Source organism: Pygocentrus nattereri, chromosome 28 (assembly GCF_015220715.1).
Source record: "Pygocentrus nattereri isolate fPygNat1 chromosome 28, fPygNat1.pri, whole genome shotgun sequence".
Taxonomy (NCBI): Eukaryota; Metazoa; Chordata; class Actinopteri; order Characiformes; family Serrasalmidae; genus Pygocentrus; species Pygocentrus nattereri.
Genome location: NC_051238.1, coordinates 17,551,622 through 17,576,078, shown reverse-complemented (window position 1 = coordinate 17,576,078; position 24,457 = coordinate 17,551,622). Strand labels below are relative to the sequence as shown.

The 24,457-nt window shown below is 37.8% G+C and overlaps 1 protein-coding gene across 3 annotated transcripts in view; it reads left to right on the top strand.

Annotated features, from left to right (window-relative positions):
• Positions 1–378: 378 nt before the first annotated feature.
• ttc39a (tetratricopeptide repeat domain 39A) overlaps positions 379–24,457 on the top strand; it is a 41,852-nt gene continuing 17,773 nt past the window's right edge. Inside the window, exons 1-6 of one of the 3 annotated variants that reach the window (XM_017693544.2) lie at positions 379–548; positions 2,620–2,670; positions 2,786–2,836; positions 3,088–3,141; positions 12,753–12,857; positions 23,720–23,851. In XM_017693544.2, the coding sequence (XP_017549033.1) occupies positions 508–548; positions 2,620–2,670; positions 2,786–2,836; positions 3,088–3,141; positions 12,753–12,857; positions 23,720–23,851 (434 nt within the window). In that variant the 5' untranslated portion in view covers positions 379–507. Of the gene's footprint in view, positions 549–2,619; positions 2,671–2,785; positions 2,837–3,087; positions 3,142–6,744; positions 7,071–12,752; positions 12,858–23,719; positions 23,852–24,457 lie in introns of those variants that run through there. The other 2 variants (XM_017693546.2, XM_017693545.2) reach the window with 2 other exon arrangements.

The following is a 24,457-nucleotide window of genomic DNA, read 5'->3' as shown; positions in this document are numbered from 1 at the left end:
TAGGATATCTGGCTTCTTAGCAGCATGAGCTTTCTAGCTTCTGCATTCACCAGCTAATGAGACAATAAATAAATAGCTAGGTTAGCTAGCCCAGAGGAGTTTCTCTAAAGTTGCTTCCACTTTCACGATGCAACGTGAGAAGTGGAGTTTTTTAAATTTTAAGTAGAAAATCTCAGTCTAGAGGCTATTACAGCGCCGCTGTAGGACCCGAGTAGGCATGTTGACAACAGATTAAGCGACTGATACTTTTTCATATTGTCAGTGTCCCTTTAAGCCAACCGGCTGCTGTATTCTATGTGCGTATGTTTAAACTGAGCTGAATCTGGCGGACTTTAGGACCCGACTGAGACGCGAACCTCCATTCCAGAGCCTGCTCGTTGTTGGGACAGGAGTCTCTCACCTCTCCGTTCAGGCTGCTCTCACTCAAACAGTGCGGTGGGAGCGAATGCCCAGCTATCCAGGGACCCCAGGCTCAGGATAAAATCACGGCCCCCGTTCCCCTCTGGGATGAGTTTTTGGAGACGCAACAAAAAGAATGACACCAAAAAGTGAGTTCGCCGCCTTAACGTGCTTACAGAACTGCTTTGATTGGATTAAACACGGTGTGTGGCAAGATGCAGACTGATCATATAGACCATATATTATCAGGTCTAATAAAACAGATGATCAGGTGAAACTCGCTGGGCTTGAGAGGCTGAAGAAAACTCTCCACTCCGAGGATTTAGTCTGGAATCCACTGCTCTGGTTTACACTGAGAGCCTTTCAGTTCTCAGTGGTTGTTCTAAGGTTTGCTGTGATTTCACTGATATCACTGTTGTTTTTTGAGGTGCCTCTGTAAGACCTTAATCAGACACTTACAATTGAAGAAAATGGTTCAGAGATAAACAAGACAGAGTTTCTGACTGAAGACTATGGGACATTTTGTCGCGTTTGAGACGTTTAGCTAAGACGTACAGCGAAATCACACTTTAAAAGCACTTGTCGTTATATATCTCTAGTAAAAATAGTATGTATTCCTCTTAGCTTTGAATAAAAACTATTTGTGTCTCAAAGTACCTCAGCCTCCACATGAATTCACACCGCATTAAACACCTTAGATGTTACCCTGTCAGCTTCCTCAACGAGGAAGTGCAGGAGCTTCTACCCGTTGAAAAAGTTGACTGACGGCTCATTCACTTTCCGGACTGATTTCCTCATGGCTAACACAGTGTTTAGAAACAGCGAGCATGTGACCAGCCATCTTCATCTGAATGGGAAAAGTGACTTTCATCGTTATTGCCCTGTCCACGTCAACACTACTAGGTCTACCTTCGTGCAGTCTGAGAGAAGATGGCACGTAATGTCTTGTAAGACTATAGGCCCATTTTCTTCTCAAACTGACTTCTAGCATCACCAGTAGGCCTTACACAACCCAAGTTCTCTAAAAGTGCTCTGTTAACCTCTTCAGAAACCCGAGGATCATAATTACAACATTAGCATGTTCTGTTTATTTTGCAGAAATAGGTTTAATTGAAATGAACGCACAGGGTTTTTGGAAAGACACTTCTTTCCCACTCCACTATGGGCTGCACAAGCTTCATGAGCTGGAGCCAATGCTGCACCAGACCTCAAGCACCAAAATGAACTGTATGTCCAAAAGTTTATAGGCACCTGCATATTCATTCTATTCTGAAATTAAGGGTATTGACAGGGGACTTTACAGACCCCCACCCTCGTCCCTTTTGCCGCAGTAAACTGTCATTTTAAATGATAAGTCATACTTGTGTTATTATAACTCCTCTTCGTTCAGTAAGAGATATGACTTGATTCGTCACTGGAAAAACAAAATGAATTCTTAATCAAGTAAAATCCTAAATGTTATTTGATGATTTCCAGCATATAGTGTTCTTGTAATAGTTTTGTTAATAACTATTACTCCATATTTTCATTAGTTATGTAGGGTTCTTCACACTGAGATGGTTCTGTGCTAACAGTTTATTATTGCTTATACCTAAGATTTGATTGACATGGTACTAAATGGGAATTCCACCATTTAGTTTCTGCCTAAATTTCTGAATAATTCAATTGTTGAGATATATACAAAGTCATTCTGAGTGGTTTCATGTGAAATGCTGACTGTGGAGAAACTTACTCTTTCTGATTTTTCTATAGTGGTGGTGATAGGAACCAGGGGTTGCGATGTCTATGACACAGATATAACCATGTTATTTACTATCCAGCATGACCAGTAAATCTGCCATGTGTTCTTCTGTGGTTTTATATGTAATGTTGATAATGGTGAGAAATATTCATGAATCATGAATCGTGATCAATCAACATAAGGTTTCTTTGGGGACTGTTTTATTTGCAACATCCTGCATTTGTTATATGTTTAATATGTTTCAAATGTTTAAAAAACATTTTAGGCCAAAGGCTTATCTTCCCTCTAAAACTGGTGGAATTCCCCTTTAACAGGAGAACTTTTGACACAGTTCAAGCTGATAGTGAAATTCACTAATACAGAAATGTCTTACATTTTAAAATGGAATATGTAGTTGACAGAATCAAGGTTTACATGTTACAGGCACATCTTTAATATATGGTTAAAAAACAGAATTGACACAATTTTAATGTTTTTAGGAACACGATTGAAAAAGAAGACGTACCAGACAGTCCTGTCTCCCCCATAAAGTCAGTCTGCACCACAAAAAAAAAATCATTCACTTCATCAGAAACATTTTTGGCCCTCAATACAAACCTTGCACTGAAGGCGACAGCTTTCTTACTAGGTCATTTTGTTCTGCAGCTCACCAATCATAGAGAGTGATGGGCTGGATCCTGTCATTACAGACTTCAGGTAAGAGACTACATTTTGTTTTCAGGCCTACCTGTTAAAGGCAACTCAAGAAGACATTCAGGGAACCATTTTATGGTTGAACTGAATAAGACTGTTGACTTGTTCTGGGATTTTTCACTGTGGTTCGGAGGTGAAATGGGGATATTGCATTACTCACAACAATGCTGTCCTTTCAGATGTTCCTTTGGCACTTTGCTCTAGCTTTGCCTTCGCTATGTCATCGATACCCTCTCCTCCCTCTTCCACTGTAGGTTACAATTGCCGGACGATAAAGATCACTTCAAAGACTCTGGATCATCGACATCGTAAGTCTTTGTTTTTTTTCTCCAGTTAACTCATTGCCAGATTGGTTCCTAAAACCAGCCACATATGCTTTTGTACTGAGTATTGGCCTCTTTGGACTGGGTTTGCTTAAGTCTGATCTAGCTACTGTCATTTTGCAGTTATCAATAATTAATTAGTGTTGATGTGGAACAAATTATGCCTTCACTCTTGATCACACATCTCCTGCGTATTATTGCAGACTGTTCTAACAGCTGTATGAGAATCAGTGATATGGTTCAAACTGACCTTGGCTGAGTCGCTGTATTGTGACAGTATCTCTTGCTGTAAGGAGCTTATTGAACACCAGCAGAACAGGCAACATCCTGCTGTGTTTATTTTTCAATAATTCAGCAGATATTTCAGACTTACATTCACATTAGCTTTTGAAGCCACCCACGCACACATGCTGAAGCTCTGTGGTTCCTAGTCCTATTCGTTCTTGTATAATAGGACATATCAAATTCTTCTAATGTCCCAGTCATTCTGAGACATAGAGTGAAAAAGCAAAGTGTACTAATAGATTTTGCATATTGTGTTCTGCTGTGCTGTGAGATAGAGTCAATTCCTCTGTCTAATACTGTGATTATTTGCTGTACCCTTAAAAAAAAAGCATATCTGTGTTTTTTTTTTCCAGGCGGGAACACTAATTGTAGTGTGCCAGACTGTGTATGTTATTAGGTTAAATTTCCCCACTTAAAGTTGAATAATGTAGGATACAATTAAAAGGCAGCTCTTGTTATTTGCAAATTGCGCTCTTTTTAATTGTGATTTTGATATAAAAATCATGATTTATTCAGTCTAACTGAAAGATAACTGATGCTTACAACCTCACAAACATACTTTGCCAGTTATTTATTGCTATTGGCTGATTATGGCAATTGGACTACAGCTAGTTGATATCAATCCTTTAATGCAGATGCACAAAAGCTATTTCTGCCTTTTAACTTACTTCTCCTTTCATAGCACGACATCTCAATGCTGATGTTGCATTTGCTTTGATATATGTGAAGAACATGATATAACAAAGCCAAAAATATGATATGGATGTCATATAGATTTTTTTTTTGTTCGTGTCACAAACTATTTTGAGCAAGGAAACATATGAACTGGAGTTTTTCTTCTTTTACTTTTACTAAATGTAAACATACATTTGCATGTCTTGTCAGAGTTATGGTTATAACCAAAGCAGAGATATGTAAAGAAGTGTTCACCACAACAGTGATTGTGTTAATAAATCACCTGTTTGTAGTTGATTGCTTCACTTATCAGATTATCTTCACTCTTATTTGCATATCAGTATCTCCTTCAAGGTTTATTTGCAGTAAATCAAATCAAACCACCTGGAAGTTTATTTTTCAGTTATTAATTTCACGATTTATAATTCAGTAACTACTATAACTGGTTAAACTGATATGTACATTATGTACTGTTGTTTTGTGTAGTCAGAGATCACCCTATTGTTCATAAAATTTGAATATAAAATGTTTAATCTTATAGTGTGCCCACCCTTTCCCTTTAATACAGCTGCCACTCTTCTCTATATTTTTTCCGTGCTTCTTCTAAAAACGTCATAGCATTTTCTGCTCCTCATGATATAAGTAATTGCAAACACAATCAATGATGTTGAGGTCTGGACTTTGGGGTGACCAGATAACGTGATTCTGACAAAATCAGCAGATTATGCCTTGAGCCAAGTATGCCTTGATCTTCTTGGCAATGTGCTTAGGGTTGTTATCTTGCTGTAGAATTTATTTCTTCCCAATCAAAATGTTTTCCATAGGGTATTGCATGATGTTTTGAAATTTGTCAATACTTATCATCATTCACTGTGACATCGATCAAGAACAAATCACCAACTGCCAGACATGATTCAGAGAGTCTCTCGTTGCTTTGGCAGTGAGCATACTACCTTCTGTTACTTCCAAAGAGCTCACATTTAGACTCATTAGTCTATAGAAATATATACTCCACATGTGTTTCAGTATTCTGGTGCAAATTTTCATCTTTTTTTTTGGTCCTTTCCTTTTCTCAGTAAGTTCTTGACAGTTGCACATCCTTTCAGACTCATAGCACTTAAGTTGTCTTCTCACAGTGGAAGGATGAACAGAAACACCTGTGGATTTTTTCAAATCTGAAGCAAAAGTGGGGCTTGATTCTTCTCTCTCTCAAAGACAAAAGCTTTAAGTGCTGTTTATCTGATGGTGACAGTTTTGGTGGTCTATCAGGTCTTGCATGGTTGTTGATAGTCCCACAATTACATTGTTTACAAATTTACATGTTTACATTACAATTACAAACTTATTTTAAAAAATGTAAAAACTAAAACATAATAGTAAAACATAGAATATACCATTTTATGCTTTCTGTTTTATTCATTTCCAATATGTTGAACTCACATAAATTGTGCAATAAAATTAGCAGGAAAAAATGGTTATTTATGTTTGGGATGGACGGATGGATGTTTGTTCCATGTGGAGGAAATATTATTTTCACTTAAAAATCAACAAAATTGTTTAACCATTTGAGTTCCATGAATACGCCTGTGCATCAAATTGAATGTTTCTAAATTTGTTTCTCTTTGTAATAATGCAGAGTAGAAATACTACTGAAACATTTCCAGACTCTGTGGAGTCGCTCTTTTGATTCCATCTTATAACAGGATCTTACATGACTCGGATCCAGAGCTATGAGGTTATGAACATAATAATAGCTAAAAATATTTATTTGTTCTGGTGTGCCTAAATTATAAATATACATTTGTTTTTGTAGCCTTTATGGAAAATGCTGTAGAGGTAATGTTGACTGTGTCTCAGAAACTGTTAGTCTTTAATTTTTTTTTCTGCACATAATAATTGTAGTGCAGTGGTGCTTTTGTAATTTTATATTTTGCTATTTGCTTAAAGGAGAGATTACTCTTTGCACATAAAAGAAAGTCTGTAGTTGCATCATATCCCATCAGAGGCACACTATTTTAAGAATAATTTATTACTTCTCATTATCATAATCATGACACCCAACAGCTTTACATTGCATTTTATGACAATATTGTGCAGCCCTAGACTGTATATAGTAATATAACAATACAAATGTGATGAATTTTTAATCTGTATTGTGCAGCTGTAATGCACACAGAACTGAGGCTGGCTGTGTGATGCTGTACTTGTCATGCTGCTGCTGCTAGACTGCTGTTCTAAGAGCACATCACTGCAGTAGAGCCTCTCTTTCTCTCTCTCTCTCTCTCTCTCTCTCTCTCTCTCGCTCGCTTCAGGCTACATCATTGCCTTACTCGTTCCTCAATCCAAAGTTTAGTCCGTTTCTCCTGAGTCTTGTGACTTCCTGCAGCCAATGCCTCATTCACAGGCATGTCATTCTGATAAGGAGCTGCGCTTATTACGCTGACGCAGTGGTCAGATTGTCACTTGACTCTTGTATATGTCTATTGCTTTTTCTTTGTTTATTATTTGGCTGGAATCCTAAAAAAACGCCCCTCCTCTACTGCTGCACTGACCAATCAGATGGCACACTGCAGTGTGTAGGGTGAGTGTGATGCTGAGAGGGGGAGGGACTTGAGAAGGAGATCTTGTGAAGGGAGGAGAGGAGAGTGAATGTTTTCGTTCTCTATGTGTGATAGTCATCCCAATCTTATTAAGCTGTGCGTTCTTCCTCCATTCTCCTCTCTTGGTGTGTCTGTGTGCGTGTGTGTGTGTGGGTACGCTGTGTGTGTGCTGAAGCCAGAGGGAGTCTGCTGCTGAGAGGGGCCTGAGCTCACAGTGTGAATTATTCTGCGTCTTCCCTCTTTCTCTCCCTCCCTGCTCAGCCTCACTTTCTGCCTTTTTGTTTTTTACTTATCTTCGCATCCTTTGCTGTGCCAGATGAAAATGTCAGAAGAGGCAGAAACTCTGGCAAACGGGTAAGAATGTGACACTGCTGATGGGACTATTTGTATGCGTGTGTGTGTGCGTGTGTGTGTGCGTGTGTGTGTGTGTGTGTGTGTGTGTGTGTGTGTGTGTGTGCATCTGTTTTTGTACATTTTAAGGACAAAATGTCCTCAAAACCAGAGAAAATCAGGGCTAGCCTATAATTTTGGGACCAGTAACATGGTCCTCACTTTCTAAAATACTTTTTACAATGACTAAATTGCTCATTGTTTAACCCTTAAAAGGGTAAATAGATACATATTTTAGGTTTAAGATTAGTCTTAGAAACTTATAAAAGGAGTAACAATGCATCTTGACATTGTGAAATGACAGTGCAAAACTATTACTATGCATGATTAATGCCTATTGATTTCGCCATTGAATTGTGTTGTTTGAAAACCAAAGTTTGTAAACCATTCGCATTCATCAGCACCTCATTTGAGCACCTCTAGAGCAGGTAGTCTTCTTTAACAAGGATCAAGTTCTTTAACTATAATCAAGTTCTTTAACAACTTGATTATAGTCATCATATTTCTTCATTTAGATTTTGTTCACAATACTAAGAGAATGCCAAATGGTGAACCCACTATCATGAATCAGTTCACAGGCTTAGTGTATCAGTAAATCCCTAGTAGAAGCCTAATTAACCTAGTCCTAACCTAATTGTAATTGTTATTAATGTAACATGAATTTCCAAGGCATTTTAGAAAATTTCTATTGATGCAACACAATATTAAGGTTAACTGGAGTTTTAAATTTATGCGAAAAGTAAAAAAGTATTCTTGCACAACAGCGATGATATATTGCTGTTTTTCTAAATAGGCTGCAGTTAGGTCTGAATGCATTAGAAAGTGTGAGCATATTTCCCCAGTCTTATTCAGTTTACTTTGGCTTCCTGTTAAGTTTCGCATCGACTATAAGCTCTTGCTTATAACACATAAAGCTTACATAGCTTACACTTAAAAGAAAATGGTTTTTAAAAGATGCTTTAGTTAAGACAGTGGTTCTATATAGAAACATGAACACTTAAATAACTATTTGAAGGATTCTTTACATGGTTAAATGATTGTTCTCTATTTCTTTATGATAGGGAGCTAGTTCTATATTTAAGAACCCCCTTTAAAAATTATTCTAGCACCAAAAAGTTTCCACTATTATCATGAATCAAAGAACCCTTTTTCAGTGCTATATAGACCTTTATTTTTAGTAAGGCTTTAGCACTGACATATATTGCTGATCTGTTCAAAAGTCTGTCTTTTGAAATCTAGCCTGTCTAGACCACGTTGCTTAACCGAGGCAGGCTTACTGCAAACCACTAGGATCTCTCACAGCTCAGTTGGTGGAAGATCATTTTCTCATTAAGAGTTCAATAAGTGTTTTTACATTCAGATTTCTTTAAACTATCATGTGTCTAGAAGTATTGTTGCTCATTTTTTCTATTATTTGTACCTGTGCTGTTATGGTCATTACAAGCAGAGGAATTAATAACATAAAAATAAAAATATAGTGTCTTGGTGTTATATAAATAGCAAGATTTTCAAGGTTTCGTTATCTATGTATGTGTCCATTTGATATACTTGTTATTAAGTTCCTATTATTGCCATGACACTCTAGATGTAAGTGAGCTAATGTACAGCCTAGAAACCATTGTTAATGTGCAGAGTACAGAACACAGCTTTTGTAGTTCATGTACACCATGTGTGTGTATGTCCATGTCTGTATGTCTGTGTTTCTCTGTCAGCTTGCTTATGTCATTTGTTTGTTCCAGTAATGATCTTTAGTTGCTCCTCTGAGAGATCAGCATTTCAAAGCTGCTGACTCTCATTAATCCTTCTCACTGATGACCAGCTACACAGCATGGCGGAGCAAGACTTAAAGTGCGCATGTTCTGTCCTTCAGTCTTCACCATACATTCTTTTCAGTGTACTCAGTGTAGTATGATGCTGTTTCATTCACACTACCTGGATAAAATCACTCCTAAAGGGGTAATACTCCTTCTCTTTCATTCAGAAAGCCTACTGATGTATTTCAAACTCAGGGAAATATGGTAAAGGCATAATTACAATTTTAACTAACCCATTTTTGTTTGTTTCTTTTGGTTGCTGAGTACAACCTTGTGAGTCACAATTGGTTAATTCAATCAAAGTGCTGAGCGGTCATACTCTGCAATAAAAAGATATCTTTGTAAATGAAAGCATACAGCATATCTGCACCTTATATATCTTGTCATAAGATTATTATAAATATAACCTATTTGTACTATTTGAATTTTACTCATATTATTAAGTGACATTGTCTTACTGCTCTTACTACCATCAGTCATTTTTTCTTCAACTGGAATAAGATAATTACACTTAAAATTACTTATAGTAAGTGAAAATATTTATAAATAGGTCAAATTATCTGACTATTTTTTTACAATTTTGTAATTGAACATATTATATATACTGATTACACATAAAAGGAAAATTTCCCAATTTTTTTTTAAATGTACTATATTGGCAAAAGTATTCGCTTGTCTATCTTCACATATGAATATTTAGTAGCAAGGAAATGTCATGATTGGACTTGTTGCACAGGTGGCATCCTATCACTGTACCTTGCTGGAATTCACTGAGCTCCTGAGAGCGACCCATTCTTTCACAAATGTTTTTAGAAGCAGTCTGCAGGCCTAGGTGCTTGGTTTTATACATGTGTGGCCATGGAAGTGATTGGAACACCTGAATTCAATGATTTGGATGGGTGAGTGAATGCTTTTGGCATTATAGTGTATTTATTTATCTATTCATCCCATATTTCAGTCATTTAGATGTAAATAAAATCATTCGTCATTGAGTTAATGTGAAATAGTTTGTGGGGAACATTGCAGAGAAACTTATTGACAAATTTCTTTAGAGAGAGGTGCTGACAGGAACCAGAGGTTGCAATGTCTGCAATGGAAATACAGCCATTTTATTTACTATTCAGATTGACCTATGAACCTATATGTGTCTTTTGAGTTTTTACATGTAATGTTGATAACGGTAAAATAGTGGTAAAACTGAAAAAAAAAGGGTTCTTTGGGTATAATTTTGCCGTACAGCACCCTGCATGTTCCTCTCCACCATGAATGTAAAACATCATAAAACAACATCTCAAGCATCTACCAGTGTATTTGTTTTTCTGTGAGGTAGATTGTAAAGTTTGAGTTTGAGGGGAAGCAGCATTCATGTAGTGGCATCATCAGCCTGCAAGTCAGCCACCAGCCATTAACCATGTTGAGAAATTAACAGCCATATTGACCTCTCTTGCTATAGGGGTTACCGCCTGAGCCGTTAAAAGGGTTGTAATGAGTAGAGCAGAGTACAGCACAAAGGCTGCCGCTGTCCTTCAGCTGGAATAGAAAGACATAGCTGTTATTTAGTCACCCCTGCTGCTTCCATTTGTCCGCCCCTATTGTCCTCTTACATGCCATGCAATCCTTCATCCCTCTGTCCATAGAGAAGATTCATAGAGTGTTATTATTCCATGGACGTTGTGTAGATGTACTGAATGCATGCATGTTGGCTGTTATTTGATTATGTGGCACATTACAGCCCATTAGTGGCAAACTTGTGGTGGCTCCCATTATCAATTTCAGTTTCCTTCCAGCAGTTTCCCTGTATCACACAGTTTTGTGCTTTCATATACCAACATGCTTTCCTTTGCACACGATTAAGTTTGTGAAGAGCTCAGTAATTAGCAAATTCCTTATAAGTTTGCAAGTCACTCCATTATTGTGTACTTTAATGCTTAATCTCTCAAACTTCTAAGGACCCCTTTGTGTTCAGACTCATAACTATGTCACATGTATTTCAGTATTACAGGCGTTATGAAAACATTTATAGTAGTCAGTTAAATCCTGGCCCACATTACATAGTAGTAGTGCTTTTAAGCTTTGTGCCCCACCCACCAATTGCAGACAGTGTTCCAACAACCAAGTAGAAGAAGAGAAAAAGAGAGCTGAGCTGAATAAAAGAATAACATTTTATATTTATTCATACTCGCCATTTTGATAATAACTTATACACACAAAGCATTCTGAACCAATGAAAATGCTATGTATTAGCTTTACCACATGTACAGCATGAAGCTCTTGTGCTTGGTGGCTAGCTAGAGGACTACAGACTAACAAAACCGATTGCTAACATTAACATATTTAACAACTTGACATATTCCGATTAACCAGTGATAAAACACAGAACCACAGGATAATGGGTCTGCTAATTGAAAGCGAAGGTGCAGTATAGCCACATTATGTTAGTGCAAAGCTAACATTCAGAAGGGTTTACAATTGGCAGGCCCTGCCCATTTAAGGAGTTAATAAAGCACGACGACTTGTGCATAAATGGGGTCTCCTTTAATAGCGGTGAATGCTACAACATTCTCAGCGTTGCACATTACTCTTAAAGAATCTTTTGATACTTGGTAAAACATTCCTAAGAAGTACTGGTGAAAGCTATAATATACCTATAAGCACTAGATATTCACCTAATCTAGTTTAGTCGATTGGTGTAGTGGCTAATGTCCTTCACATGACAGACTGAGGTTCGATTCCCCACCCAAGAGCAAAACTCATTACGTTCTCCTACCTTTGTAACATGCTTAAGCTGTAAGCTGCTCTGAATAGTAGTGTTTGCCAAATGCATTAATGTAAATGATTGCCTTTCTGATATTATGTTTTTCATCCAGTCTGCTCCAAAGGTCCAGCACCATAGTGTCTATCTCCCATACTCCAGCCATACTGACTTTTAAAAAGAGCCCCCCCAGCATGAATAAATGCTTACTACTGAAGCAAACAGGCTCTATCTAGCAGACAGTCAACAGTATCTTACTCGTTCTTTGGTATAATGTACTTCATTCATACATCATTGTACTGTACAATACACACACTCCACAGAGCCACTACCCAATGCTGTTCTTTCCTCACACTCTAATGCACTGTCCTACTTATACACACATATTTGAACATTTCTAGACCTGACTCTGCAGCACCCCTCTGCTCTAGTCTGAAGGTTGTTTCAGTCTCCTTGTCCTTATAATAAAATGAGGAGCAGCAGGGATGTTCTGAAGCACACAGCACACACATATACTCATGACTTGGATTTCAAAGTCTCTGATGTGTTTTAGCTGCAGTAGTTGGTCTGACAAAGTCTGAGTGAACTGAAGATATTTTTTCTGACCTCTGCACTGTAGAAGTGAATCATATGAGGTTTCCAATGTATATTAATGATCCCTCGTTTAGAGAGTGTGCTGTACATTTAACACTTTCACGTGACTCTGTTTCTTTTTCTCTTGGTGTCTGCAGTGACATTTTGTTTCTAGCAGTATCTGAGCTCAGGACTGTCTTTTTCTCTAAGCTATTGGTAACTAGCAAAGATACTTTCTCTAGATTGACAAAGCACTTCTTGTAAGTCGCTCTGGATAAGAGCGTCTGCTAAATGCTGTAAATGTAAATGTAAGTGATCATCTTAGTTCTGATAACAACGGTTTGTATTCCTGAACATTGTAATTTCATATAATCTAACATGCTTTGCAATACGATGTAATGTTCTTTCTGCTTATGTCAAGACATCTTTACTCCAGTTTATGACATTAAGGAACATACCTATTCTTGTATCTGTCTCTTCAATCTTTATGTGTTCTGTGTTTCACAGGTCAGAAAAATCTGACTTGTCGGTGGCTCTGGAGGACTGCATGGCAGTGCTGGATTTATTCCTGCGAAATGATTTTGAGGAAGCTTTGTCCAAACTCAGGAGCAGGTGAGCATGAGTGTGTGTTGTGTGCTGTGTCTAAGTGGATCTTTTATACATTTATATTCTATGCTAGGTGTGATCAGGTAAGGTGCTGTTCTCGGCATAATGAAGGTAGCAGAAATAACCTTTTAATGTGATAAATTATTGATGGCACTAATTTTTTTAGCACAGTTGATGAACGCAATGACCTAGCTTGACCTCGTAGTTCCACCCTGAGGTCCAGCTGCTTGTGTGTTGTATGTTGCTGTGACTCTGAGACTGTAGCCCTCATATTTAAATATAGCTAGTGTCAATGTTCCATTAATGGCTCTCTTGATAAAATTAAAGGAGTTTCCAACTACTGCAGGTTAGAATTTGTTTATCACCAAAGTACATTGAGTCTGAACTATCATTCACTAGCAAAACACACATCTGATGCTGGCAATATTGGTAATCAGCAGAGTCTGAGGAGGAACTCTTGATAAAACAACAAGCAAAGTGTAAAGCTGCAGTCCCATTCAAAACAAGACGTAACATAGCGGTATGAGAGCGAGAGGCTACAACCGTTGTTTGTTTCTTATAGGGAAAACTTTGAATAAATAAGACAATAATCACAAATACGTACACAAATAATGCAACAAATTATGTTTATATAAGAATTTTAATCACTTGACAGGCCAAAGTAGATTGAATATGGAGTGTTTTTATACTTCGCCTCATAACAGGAAATCTTTGGTATATGTTGTGTGCTATGCTGCCTGTGAAATAAGTGCATTTGTATCTGTATCCAGTTCCTCTCCAACAGTGCTTCTTTCTCATAAGGCTCCGACTCCTCTGAAACTCTGTTAAGTGCTTCTACAATTGTTGCTGACCTGAACTGCCACTGACCAATCACAGCTGACTGCCCACATGACCCAATAACCTAAGGCAGCAAATCTCACAACAGCAAGAACATGCTGAAGTAGCAGATGTACATTCCTGAGAGGTAGAGATTGTGTGATACAACTTCTTCCCCAAAACTGATGTTTAAATTTAAAATTCTTACCAATACCGATCCAATATTTTGTCTTTAAAAACTATGATGCTTTAAAATGAGCCATTTTTAATTTAAGCACTTCACTTAAGAGGAATCCCTAAAAGTAGAGTATCATGTCTGAACTATTTAAAACCCACAGAAAGAAATACAAACCTAACAACACGACATGTGAGTTTGTGCTATTTCTGGAAGGTTTATTACAGGATTGGATCAAATTCATTCTTTTTTTTCCTGATGTCTAATTCAGCATTTTCTGCGGGTACCAGCTTGATACCTGGTACTGGATCATTGCTGTCTCTAGTGAGATAGCATATATAATACTAGTAATGGATTAAGGTGGTGATTGCCAGAGAGGATGATAATTGCAGGTTTTCTCCACCCCAAACACTCTTGTTGGAGCATGATGGCTGGCTGTGAGCTTTGATTTCTAAGTGATGTTATCGCTTTGGGAAACAAGCCATATGTGTGCAATCATGCTGCCTTCAGTGCTCTCGTCAGATGGTCCTCTTTCTCAACTATTAAGTCATAATTACAAAGCTTTCACATTCAAGTGCTTTGTGAATAAAACATGCTAGTTAGTGAGCCTAGCCATTTAAGGATCTTCTTAACATTTTCCCTTGCTCTAAAATTGTACAGTATTGTGCAGAAGTCAGGGATTTATTTAATTTCCAGTCAAAAGGGTGTTTAACCTTTGTTTAAGTTATGTCTTTTACAGTGTCAGAAAAAAAGCAGAAAACATATAAAGAATTTCACAGAAGCCACAGCAAATATATGATATAAAAATGTCAGTATTGTGTCCACTTTTTGCCTTTATTACAGCTTCCATTTTTTTCCATTTAACTTTTTACCTTTAATTTTTGACTCAGAGTTCAGAAGTGGGCTGCATTTTCTGCTTCTCATGATCTGAGTAATCTCAAACATATTCAGTGATGCTGACATCTGGACTCTGGGGTGGTCAGGCCATTGTTGAGAGAACACCACCAGCTTCTTTTCTCAGAAATGGAATCTTGACAGCTACACATCCTTTCAGACTCATAGTGTTGAGTTGTCTTCTCACAGTGTAAGGATGGACAGAAATAGGAGTGTTTTTTAGATCTGATGGTGATAGTTTTGGTGGTCTGACACATTTTGCATGGTGGTTAGTAGTCCCATTTTCTCTTACTGTTAATATTTTTTTCAGCTCAAGTTTTTTACTTATTTTCTTTTGACTTTCCTCTTCCTGATGAAGGGTGGTCTCTGTGACTACTGTACATAATGCAAGCAATTCTTACAGATATTTAGGAAATGTCCTAATTGATGACTTCTAAAAGTAAGTTGCATTCATAAAAACAGATAAAGATAATTGGTTATTTACACTTTCCTCTTATAATGAAAGAGGAAATATTAGCAGCACATCAGAAACTTGGATATCAAAGATTTTTCCCTCTTGTAATTATGACTTGAAGAGATCTTCATATGCACTTTCTCAGGTATTTACATGTACAGTACTTCCTGCAGCAGATGAAGGCAACATTAGTCCTCACATTCAGTTAAGTAGGGTTTTCCCTTTGAATCAACCGCCCACAAATATGTGACAAACTGTGGTTTAAAACCTTCTTCCTTCAGTGGTAAAAGTGTGCCAAACCCAGAACTTGCTGAAGAGTTCTTGATGCGCTTGAACTACCTGCATGCATTGCTAATGGCTCTTACTCTTACTCACTGTAAATCATCCAGAGGCTTAAAGTTGCATAAGAAGTAAATTATGGTCTGAACAGACAGAAGTGTCTGTTGCGAGAGCGCAAGACTCTCTGTTCTTGGGTTAGAAAAGTGAGGGAAACAGATAAATTCTGAGTTTAGACTTAGAGAGTGAAAGAGCACAGTGACTTAGACTTAGAGAGTGAAAGAGCACAGCATGTGTTTGGCTTGCTGTTCTAACTTGCAAAAATAGAGAAGGTGCAGCTTATATAGTTGCGTAATGAATTTTTTCCCAGTCAATTATGGACAAGACGCACCTCATTCCAGCCAAAAGAGAATAAATGTTAGAGGCGTAGGTCTCTCATTGATTAGAAGTAAAGCATAGGTTGAGGAGAGGGTGTGAAAGAGAGGAAGATAAAGCTCTGTCAAAGGACAAAGTGACGTTCTTTGTGTGATGTTTCCATGGTAAGTGTCTGGGTTAGCAATTCATTAATGCATACTGCTTATAGGAATGCAAAATATGCCAATATACCAATATACTACAACCCCAATTCCAATGAAGTTGGGATGTTGTGTAAAACATAAATAAAAACAGAATACGATGATTTGCAAATCCTTTTCAACCTATATTCAATTGAATACACTACAAAGACAAGATATTAAATGTTAAAACGGATAAACTTTATTGTTTTTGCAAATATTCAATTATTTTGAATTTGATGCCTGCAACATGTTCCAAAGAAGTTGGGACAGGGGCATGTTTACCACTGTGTTACATCACCTTTCCTTTTAACAACACTCAATAAGTGTTTAGGAACTGAGGGCACTAATTGTTGAAGCTTTGAAGGTGGAATTCTTTCCCATTCTTGCTTGATGTACAACTTCAGTTGCTCAACAGTCCGGGGTCTCTGTTGTCGTATTTTGCGCTTCATAATGCGCCACACATTTTCAATGGGAGATAGGTCTGGACTGCAGGCAGGCCAGTCTAGTACCTGCACTCTTTTACTACAAAGCCACGCTGTTGTAACACGTGCAGAATGTGGCTTGGCATTGTCTTGCTGAAATAAGCAGGGATGTCCCTGAAAAAGATGTTGCTTGGATGGCAGCATATGTTGCTCCAAAACCTGTATGTACCTTTCTGCATTAATGGTGCCTTCACAGATACTCACTTCACAAGTTACCCATGCCATGGGCACCAACCCACCCCCATACCATCAGAGATGCTGGCTTTTGAACTTTGCGCTGATAACAGTCCTTTTCCTCTTTGGCCCGGAGGACACGACGTCCATGATTTCCGAAAACAGTTTGAAATGTGGACTCGTCAGACCACAGGACACTTTTCCACTGCGTCAGTCCATCTCAGATGAGCTTGGAAGCCGGCGGCATGGCAGAGTTTTAACTTGCACTTGTAGATGTGTTCACTGACAATGGTTTTCTGAAGTGTTCCTGAGCCCGTGTGATAATATCCGTTACAGAATGATGGCGGTTTTTAATGCAGTGCCACCTGAGGGATCGAAGGTCACGGGCATTCAATGTTGGTTTTCTACCTTGCCGCTTACTTGCAGAGATTTCTCCAGATTCTCTGAATCTTTTGATGATATTATGGACTGTAGATGATGAAATGCACGTTGAGAAACATTGTTCTTAAACTGTTGGACTATTTGCTCATGCATTTGTTCACAAAGTGGTGAACCTCGACCCATCCTTGCTTGTGAACGACTGAGCCTTTCAGGGATGCTCCCTTTATACCCAGTCATGACACTCACCTGTTTCCAATTAACCTGCTCCTCTGTGGAATGTTCCAAACAGGTGTTTTTTTGAGCATTCCTCAACTTTCCCAGTCTTTTGCTGCCCCTGTCTTGCAACGTCTTTGGAATGTGTTGCAGGCATCAAATTCAAAATGAGTGAATATTTGCAAAAAACAATAAAGTTTATCTATTTGAACATTAAATATCTTGTCTTTGTAGTGTATTCAGTTGAATATAGGTTGGAAAAGATTTGAAAATCATCATATTCTGTTTTTATTTATGTTTTGCAATGTCCCAGCTTCATTGGAATTGGGGTTGTACGTCCAGAAATCACATTTACTACATTTTTCCACTAAATATGCTCAGCATTGTCATGCTTTGTGTCTTTGGTGTCTGCTGCTTTAGCACTGGACTAGCTTTCTTTTTTAAGAAACATACATTGCATTATTTAAAACAACTAATTTTTGTTTATTTGTATAGACAGTTTGTGTTTGTGATACTATAAGCATCCTTTACATTTTAACTGCATTAGCCTCATAGCTCCAGCACAAAACTAAGAAGGAAACACATGCTGTTTGGGGCAGTTTTTGGTCAAAAATCCCCATTAGCTCAGGTCTTTGTTGAGTAGATTGTGACATTGCAGCTTAATAAATTGGCTCAACTGAAAATGCGTCCTTCGTTTATCATTTATTTTTAAATCAGGCCAGCCTAGGAATTTATTTTAGGCAGGATTAGAAGTGGTTTAACTTCACTGAGATCATTGAAATGTTTTAGATGAGATTAACTTAGGATGCATTTTACTAAATGCTGTTCACAGCATGTAAAAAAGTGCTCTAATTCACAGTGTATGGTTCTTGCACATGTCTAGACGGGTAGTCTGAAAGCTATTAAATGCCCCTAGGCAGACTTAATGACTCAAATTCATGTAGTGTGACTTGGCATTAAGGTTATGATTGTGTGTGTGTGTGTGTGTGTGTGTGTGTATGTGTGTGTGTGTGTGTGTGTGTGTGTGTGTGTGTGTTTCTTTGTGTGGCCTAGTGGTGGGAATCGAGTTGCTGTAGGTCACATTATTTTCATGATACTTGAACCACAATATGCTTCTATTGTGATATATAAAGATTTGTAATATGCTAACAAAATTATACCACAGCTTTTTCTGACCTCACAGTGTGATTGGCTGAGAGCCGTTCTGTATTGTCCTCATAATGACACCCGACTAAATCTTTTTATGTATTTCTCTGCCTTATTAACCAGAGAAAAATAATTAAAACAGAACTTAAGGAACAGCTTCAACAAAGTAGTAGGTTTACAATTATAGGTAACAAGCCTGCTCAAATGAACTTTACCTAATTATCTGCATCTCTTAAATAAAATTTGTTTCAGTTAACATCTGAATAGTGATTAATGACCGGCCTGCACTTAAATATACCTAAACGGGGCAAGGATTGTCAAGTGCACAAATGAATCTAGATGTGCTGAAAAGCCCAAATGTATATATAAAAATAATTAATAAAACTGTGGTATAATTGCAATAATACAACTGAAGTTGTATTATACCGTGACATATTAGCAGTGCCATGTTGCCATCATAGGCCTGAGGCTGAAGGCCTCTCATGTATTGTTGCATAACTGTAATATATTTTGATTTATTACTTTTGACTGCAAATTATCCCTCCAACGTAAAACATTTTATCTATTAACACTTCGTTCACTTTGTTTGGTGACTTGTGTCACCTTGCATTTGTTTATATATTTATATATATTGTATTTACAGATTTATCAGATTTTTTCATTTGTGAAGCAAATATTAAAATTGGGTTTATTTAAAAATGTTTTATTTAGAGCAGTGTACAGTGGCAGGAGATTGCAATATAATGAATCTTGGTGGTATATTATGCGGTATATTATTGTGCCGTTTCCATTTCATGCCTGAATTGGAAATTAAAACCTTGGGCTCCTGTGTGTAAACATGTAAAAAAGCACATAAACACATATGTCATTTAGGATTTACCTTCATTTACTTTTCCTTTCTTTTACTACACAAATCTCAGCTGAGAATACTTTCACTGTCCCAGAGTGGAAGAAGACGCTCCAGTCTCACGTGAGAAGTTGGGACAGGGGCATGTTTTTCACTGCGTTACATCACCTTTCCTTTTAACAACACTCAATAAGCGTTTGGGAACTGAGGACGCTAATTGTTGAAGCTTTGTTGATGGAATTCTTTCCCATTCTTGCTTGATGTACAACTTCAGTTGCTCAACAGTCCGGGGTCTCCATTGTCGTATTTTGTGTTTCATAATGCGCCACACATTTTCAATGGGAGACCGGTCTGGACTGCAGGCAGGCCAGTCTAGTACCCGCACTCTTTTACTAAGAAGGCACGCTGTTGTAACACGTGCAGAATGTGGCTTGGCATTGTCTTGCTGAAATAAGCAGGACGTCCCTGAAAAAGACGTTGCTTGGATGGCAGCATATGTTGCTCCAAAACCTGTATGTACCTTTCTGCATTAATGGTGCCTTCACAGATGTGAAAACTACCCATGCCATGGGCACTAACATACCCCCATACCATCAGAGATGCTGGCTTTTGAACTTTGCGCTGATAACAATCCGGACAGTCCTTTTCCTCTTTGGCCTGGAGGACACGACATCCATGATTTCCAAAAACAATTTGAAATGTGGACTCGTCAGACCACAGGACACTTTTCCACTTTGCGTCAGTCCATCTCAGATGAGCTCGGGCCCAGAGAAGCTGAAAGGTGTTTCTGAGTGTTGTTGATATATGGATTTCACTTTGCATGGCACAGTTTTAACTTGCACTTGTAGATGGAGCGACGAACTGTGTTCACGGACAGTGGTTTTCTGAAGTGTTCCTGAGCCCATGTGGTAACATCCGTTACAGAATGATGACGGTTTTTAATGCAGTGCCGCCTGAGGGATCGAAGGTCACGGGTATTCAATTGGTTTTCTACCTTGCTGCTTACTTGCAGAGATTTCTCCAGATTTTCTCCAGATTCTCCAGAACCTTTTGATGATATTATGGACTGTAGATGATGAAATCCCTAAATTCCTTGCAATTGCACGTCGAGAAACGTTGCTCTTAAACTGTTGGACTATTTGCTCACGCAGTTGTTCACAAAGTGATGAACCTCGCTCCATCCTTGCTTGTGAATGATTGAGCCTTTCAGGGATGCTCCCTTTATACCCAATCGTGACACTCACCTGTTTCCAATTAACCTGTTCACCTGTGGAATGGTCCAAACAGGTGTTTTTTGAGCATTCCTCAACTTTCTGAGTCTTTTGTTGCCCCTGTCCCAACTTCTTTGTTGCAGGCATCAAGTTCAAAATGAGTGAATATTTGCAAAAAACAATAACGTTTATCCATTTGAACATTAAATATCTTGTCTTTGTAGTGTATTCAATTGAATATATGTTGAAAAAGGATTTGCAAATCATTGTATTGTTTTTATTTATGTTTTATACAACGTCCCAACTTCATTGGAATTGGGGTTGTAATTGTGTGCAGATATAGAAAGCACATTCCATTGATACTAGTGTTAAATGTAGTCCAAATCCATCTCTGACCTATGAAAGTATGCAATCATCATCTTCACGTTAACATTATCTGAACATCACCAGCGCATGTTGATGCAAGTTGTAAACGGCCTCTGTGTGTTTGTGCAGTCTGTCTCTGAGCTCTGTCTTGTAGACTAGCTGCTGGTGTTTTTCTGTAGGATGTATGATTGGATTTGGCTGAGAGGGTTGGTGATGACACACTGGTCAGGAGTTCATAGCACTCGTCCTTCTCCACGATGGTCAACAACACCGGCAGCACAAGCACTCCAATTCTGAGGCTGATTCTCATTTGAGTGTTTACTTGTTGTGCTGTCAATGCAGCCACAGAAAGTATTGCTAACATGTAGCATATGTGCTTTTGAACTGTTCAGTTGATTCAATTAAATGTAATATTTGGAATGTTGAGTACTGGATACAGATTATAAGGCCTGCCACAATTATTACCTAAAGGCCTAATCACAGTTATTTCGGATGATTGCACTTGTTTGAGATGAATAATTTTCCATGTTTGTTAGATTTCTGCAAGAATGTTAATTGGATACATTGAGTTGAGGCAAATAAATGTAAACAAAAGAAAGCAGTAAACGCATTCTTTGAGACATCATGGAGCTTATGAAACAAAATAGCTCTGATTTCTATCTTGGTGCTCGATCGCATTTAGAGGGAAGCGCTAAATGATGTTGGTGTATTTGTTAGCTCTGTAGCTAAATCAGACTGCTTAAATCTAACTAGCAGAATGAGAGTTAATATACAGGGTTATTCATAAATGCAGTAAATTGTAAATAGTTTAAGTGAGCATAAAGTTTCTTATGTAATTTTACAAGTGCTCAATATGACCTCCTCCAGCTGTATGGACAACATCAACACGATAGTCAAATTCATCCCATACTCAATTGAGTGTGTCGGGTGTTGGAGAACCAATGACGAATGCTCTGAGCTTTTGGAGGTTCACTGCCGACAAAAATCATGTGGAGAACACAAAACGCTTTCTGCTCAGGGGTCGCCATCTCCTCGCAGACTGAAGGGGGCCATCTTCCTCAGAAACTCTATGACCTCTTCTTTCAATTGGTATGTGATTGGTTCCTAGGCACTTCACAGTTGCAAAAATATGGTGCTTTGAATTCGGATAAATCTTTTTGAATCACCCTGTAAATAAAATTTTGCTTATATTTTGACTCTCATGTAGATTTACTTGAGTCTACACATGATTATGTGTAACTATAGGCATTTGTGTGAGTATGGGCATGCGCACAACAGTGCAGTGTATCAGTTCAACAATACAACCAGTATTAGCTACTAATCAAACATGGCTGAGAAGGAAGATGGACAATTTGGACAATTTAGGCTCATACTTTAATGGTTGCATTCAATAAACAAGACAAGACAAATTGTAAATGGCAATTATTTATATGACAATAATTTGTCATTTGGTAAAATGTCATGATTGTGACAGTCCTACAGATGATATGCATATACAAAACTACAAAACATGTATTTCCTCTTAATACTCTAAAGGTGCTGAAACATCTTTATATTAGCTTCTACTGTAAGTGTATATGGAGTGGACAGGTTTTCTATGTATGTAGTAATTGATGGCATGCTACAGATGCAGCAGATAGAGATCAGGTTGAAAAACACTGGAGTTTTTTTAGTGCCTGACTCTGATAATATTCTCCACAGACTGTATTAAGCTGTAACAGTGCTTGTAAGTGTTTTTCACAGTGATCAGGGTGAAATGTGAGCCATGCAGCCATTCAGCATTCCTTTGTATGTCTGCCTCACCACTATTATTCCTACTCTGTTACGGGAGGGGAAACCGGGTTAAACTGGTTTAACAAGTAATCCTGCTGCCGAGTATTTTGGGCCTGAAGTGTCACATTCTCCTTAATTCAGACTGGCCTGGTTCTTAGAAACATTAAAACGCATGGCTTATTGATGACGTGGAATAGTTACTGTAGCACATATAAAAAAAACAGACATTGGAAGTGTTGATATCTCTATAAGATCATGCCTGACCTGCAGCCTTTTTGGCCAGTAGCCATGATGGTGGAACAGCTTAACAAGTGGGAATATTCAGAAAGGAACAGAACACAATTCAGCGAACAAGACAGGCTGTGCAATGCTTCACAAACTGATTGGATTAAACCTAAACAAATTCTGGCAAGTATTGAAAAAAATTCAGCGGAACCTTATATTTCATCTGTGATAGGGTCCTACTTGTTTTGGCAGAATGAATTCAAATATTAAAGCATATTTGATACAGTGTGTTTGCTTTATATTTTTCTTTATTTTGCACAATTTGTATATAAACCGGACACTCAAATCAAGTCTTGTGTTTGGATTGCCTGCAACTGTATCACAGCTGTGATATTATTTGCAATAACCCACTCCCTTTTGTGTACTATTGCTTAAATGTACCAAAACTCAAATGCTAGATTGTCCCACCCTGACTGGTATCATGTGACGTTATCAAGTGGGTCAGATATTATAACACGACTTACTGTGCTATACTGCACTGTAGATTTGTGACAGAATTGAACAAGATTAATTCTCTTTTTTCTCTCTGATGTATGATCCAGCATTTTCTAATACTGTCCCAATAACTTTTCCCAGTATATGATTAATATATGATCTCAAATCAGGTACTACTGAGTTGTATTTATTACCTAGCTCTATTAGTGATACAGTGGTCAGTCTTACAAAGCTTCTCTCCTGTTCAGTGCCACCTTTGTCTGTGTGTTGCTTTGTTGCGTCTGTGTGATGGAATTCTCTCTCTTAACGTCACACTGGATTCATACCTCAATCACCGCTAAGAATAGATAGTATTTTTTTCTTCTTTTTGTGTTTGCTGACAGGACTAAAGACAGCATGTACCACGCACTCACGTATGCCACCATTCTGGAAATGCAGGCTATGATGACCTTTGACCCTGAGGACATCTTGGCTGCAGGAAATACCATGAAAGATGCTCAGGCTGTGTGTCAGCGGTAATGGTGCTCTCTCTCTATATCATACAGCGAGAACTACAATGAATTCTATGCTTGATTATATGATGTGTATTAGAACTGTAAGTCACTGAGCTCAGAACAATTCAATTTAACTGACGTTTCAAGAAATAGTTTATCATCTTAAATGTCAATATCCTTTGATTACATTTCTGAGTATTTTAGTACAATTCTGAATTATAATTTTTTGTATTATAATGCACTGGTGCATTTTTGCACCCCTTATACACAGTTTTTTTGGTATTGCTGTGGATTTGTAATGACAATTACGTAGAAGTTGGTGCAGAATACAAGACAGGTATTCCCACTTTAAAACATCTGTTTTTATCAAGTTGATTGAGCAAAAGCTTTAAAAGTCAAAGCAGTTATACATTTTATTTTTCATCATCCTATATAAAGATGTCTTTCTACCAAAAGAAGAATTTATCATTCTAAGTTGAGTCAGCTATGTGACTTTTTGGTCGTATTATTTGATTAGCTGATATTAGATAAGTTATATGTATCTTTTTGAAATACCCACAGGTAATTCCTTATGATAACAGAATAGGACATATCACATCATCCCAAAACATAACATAAACCATTTTT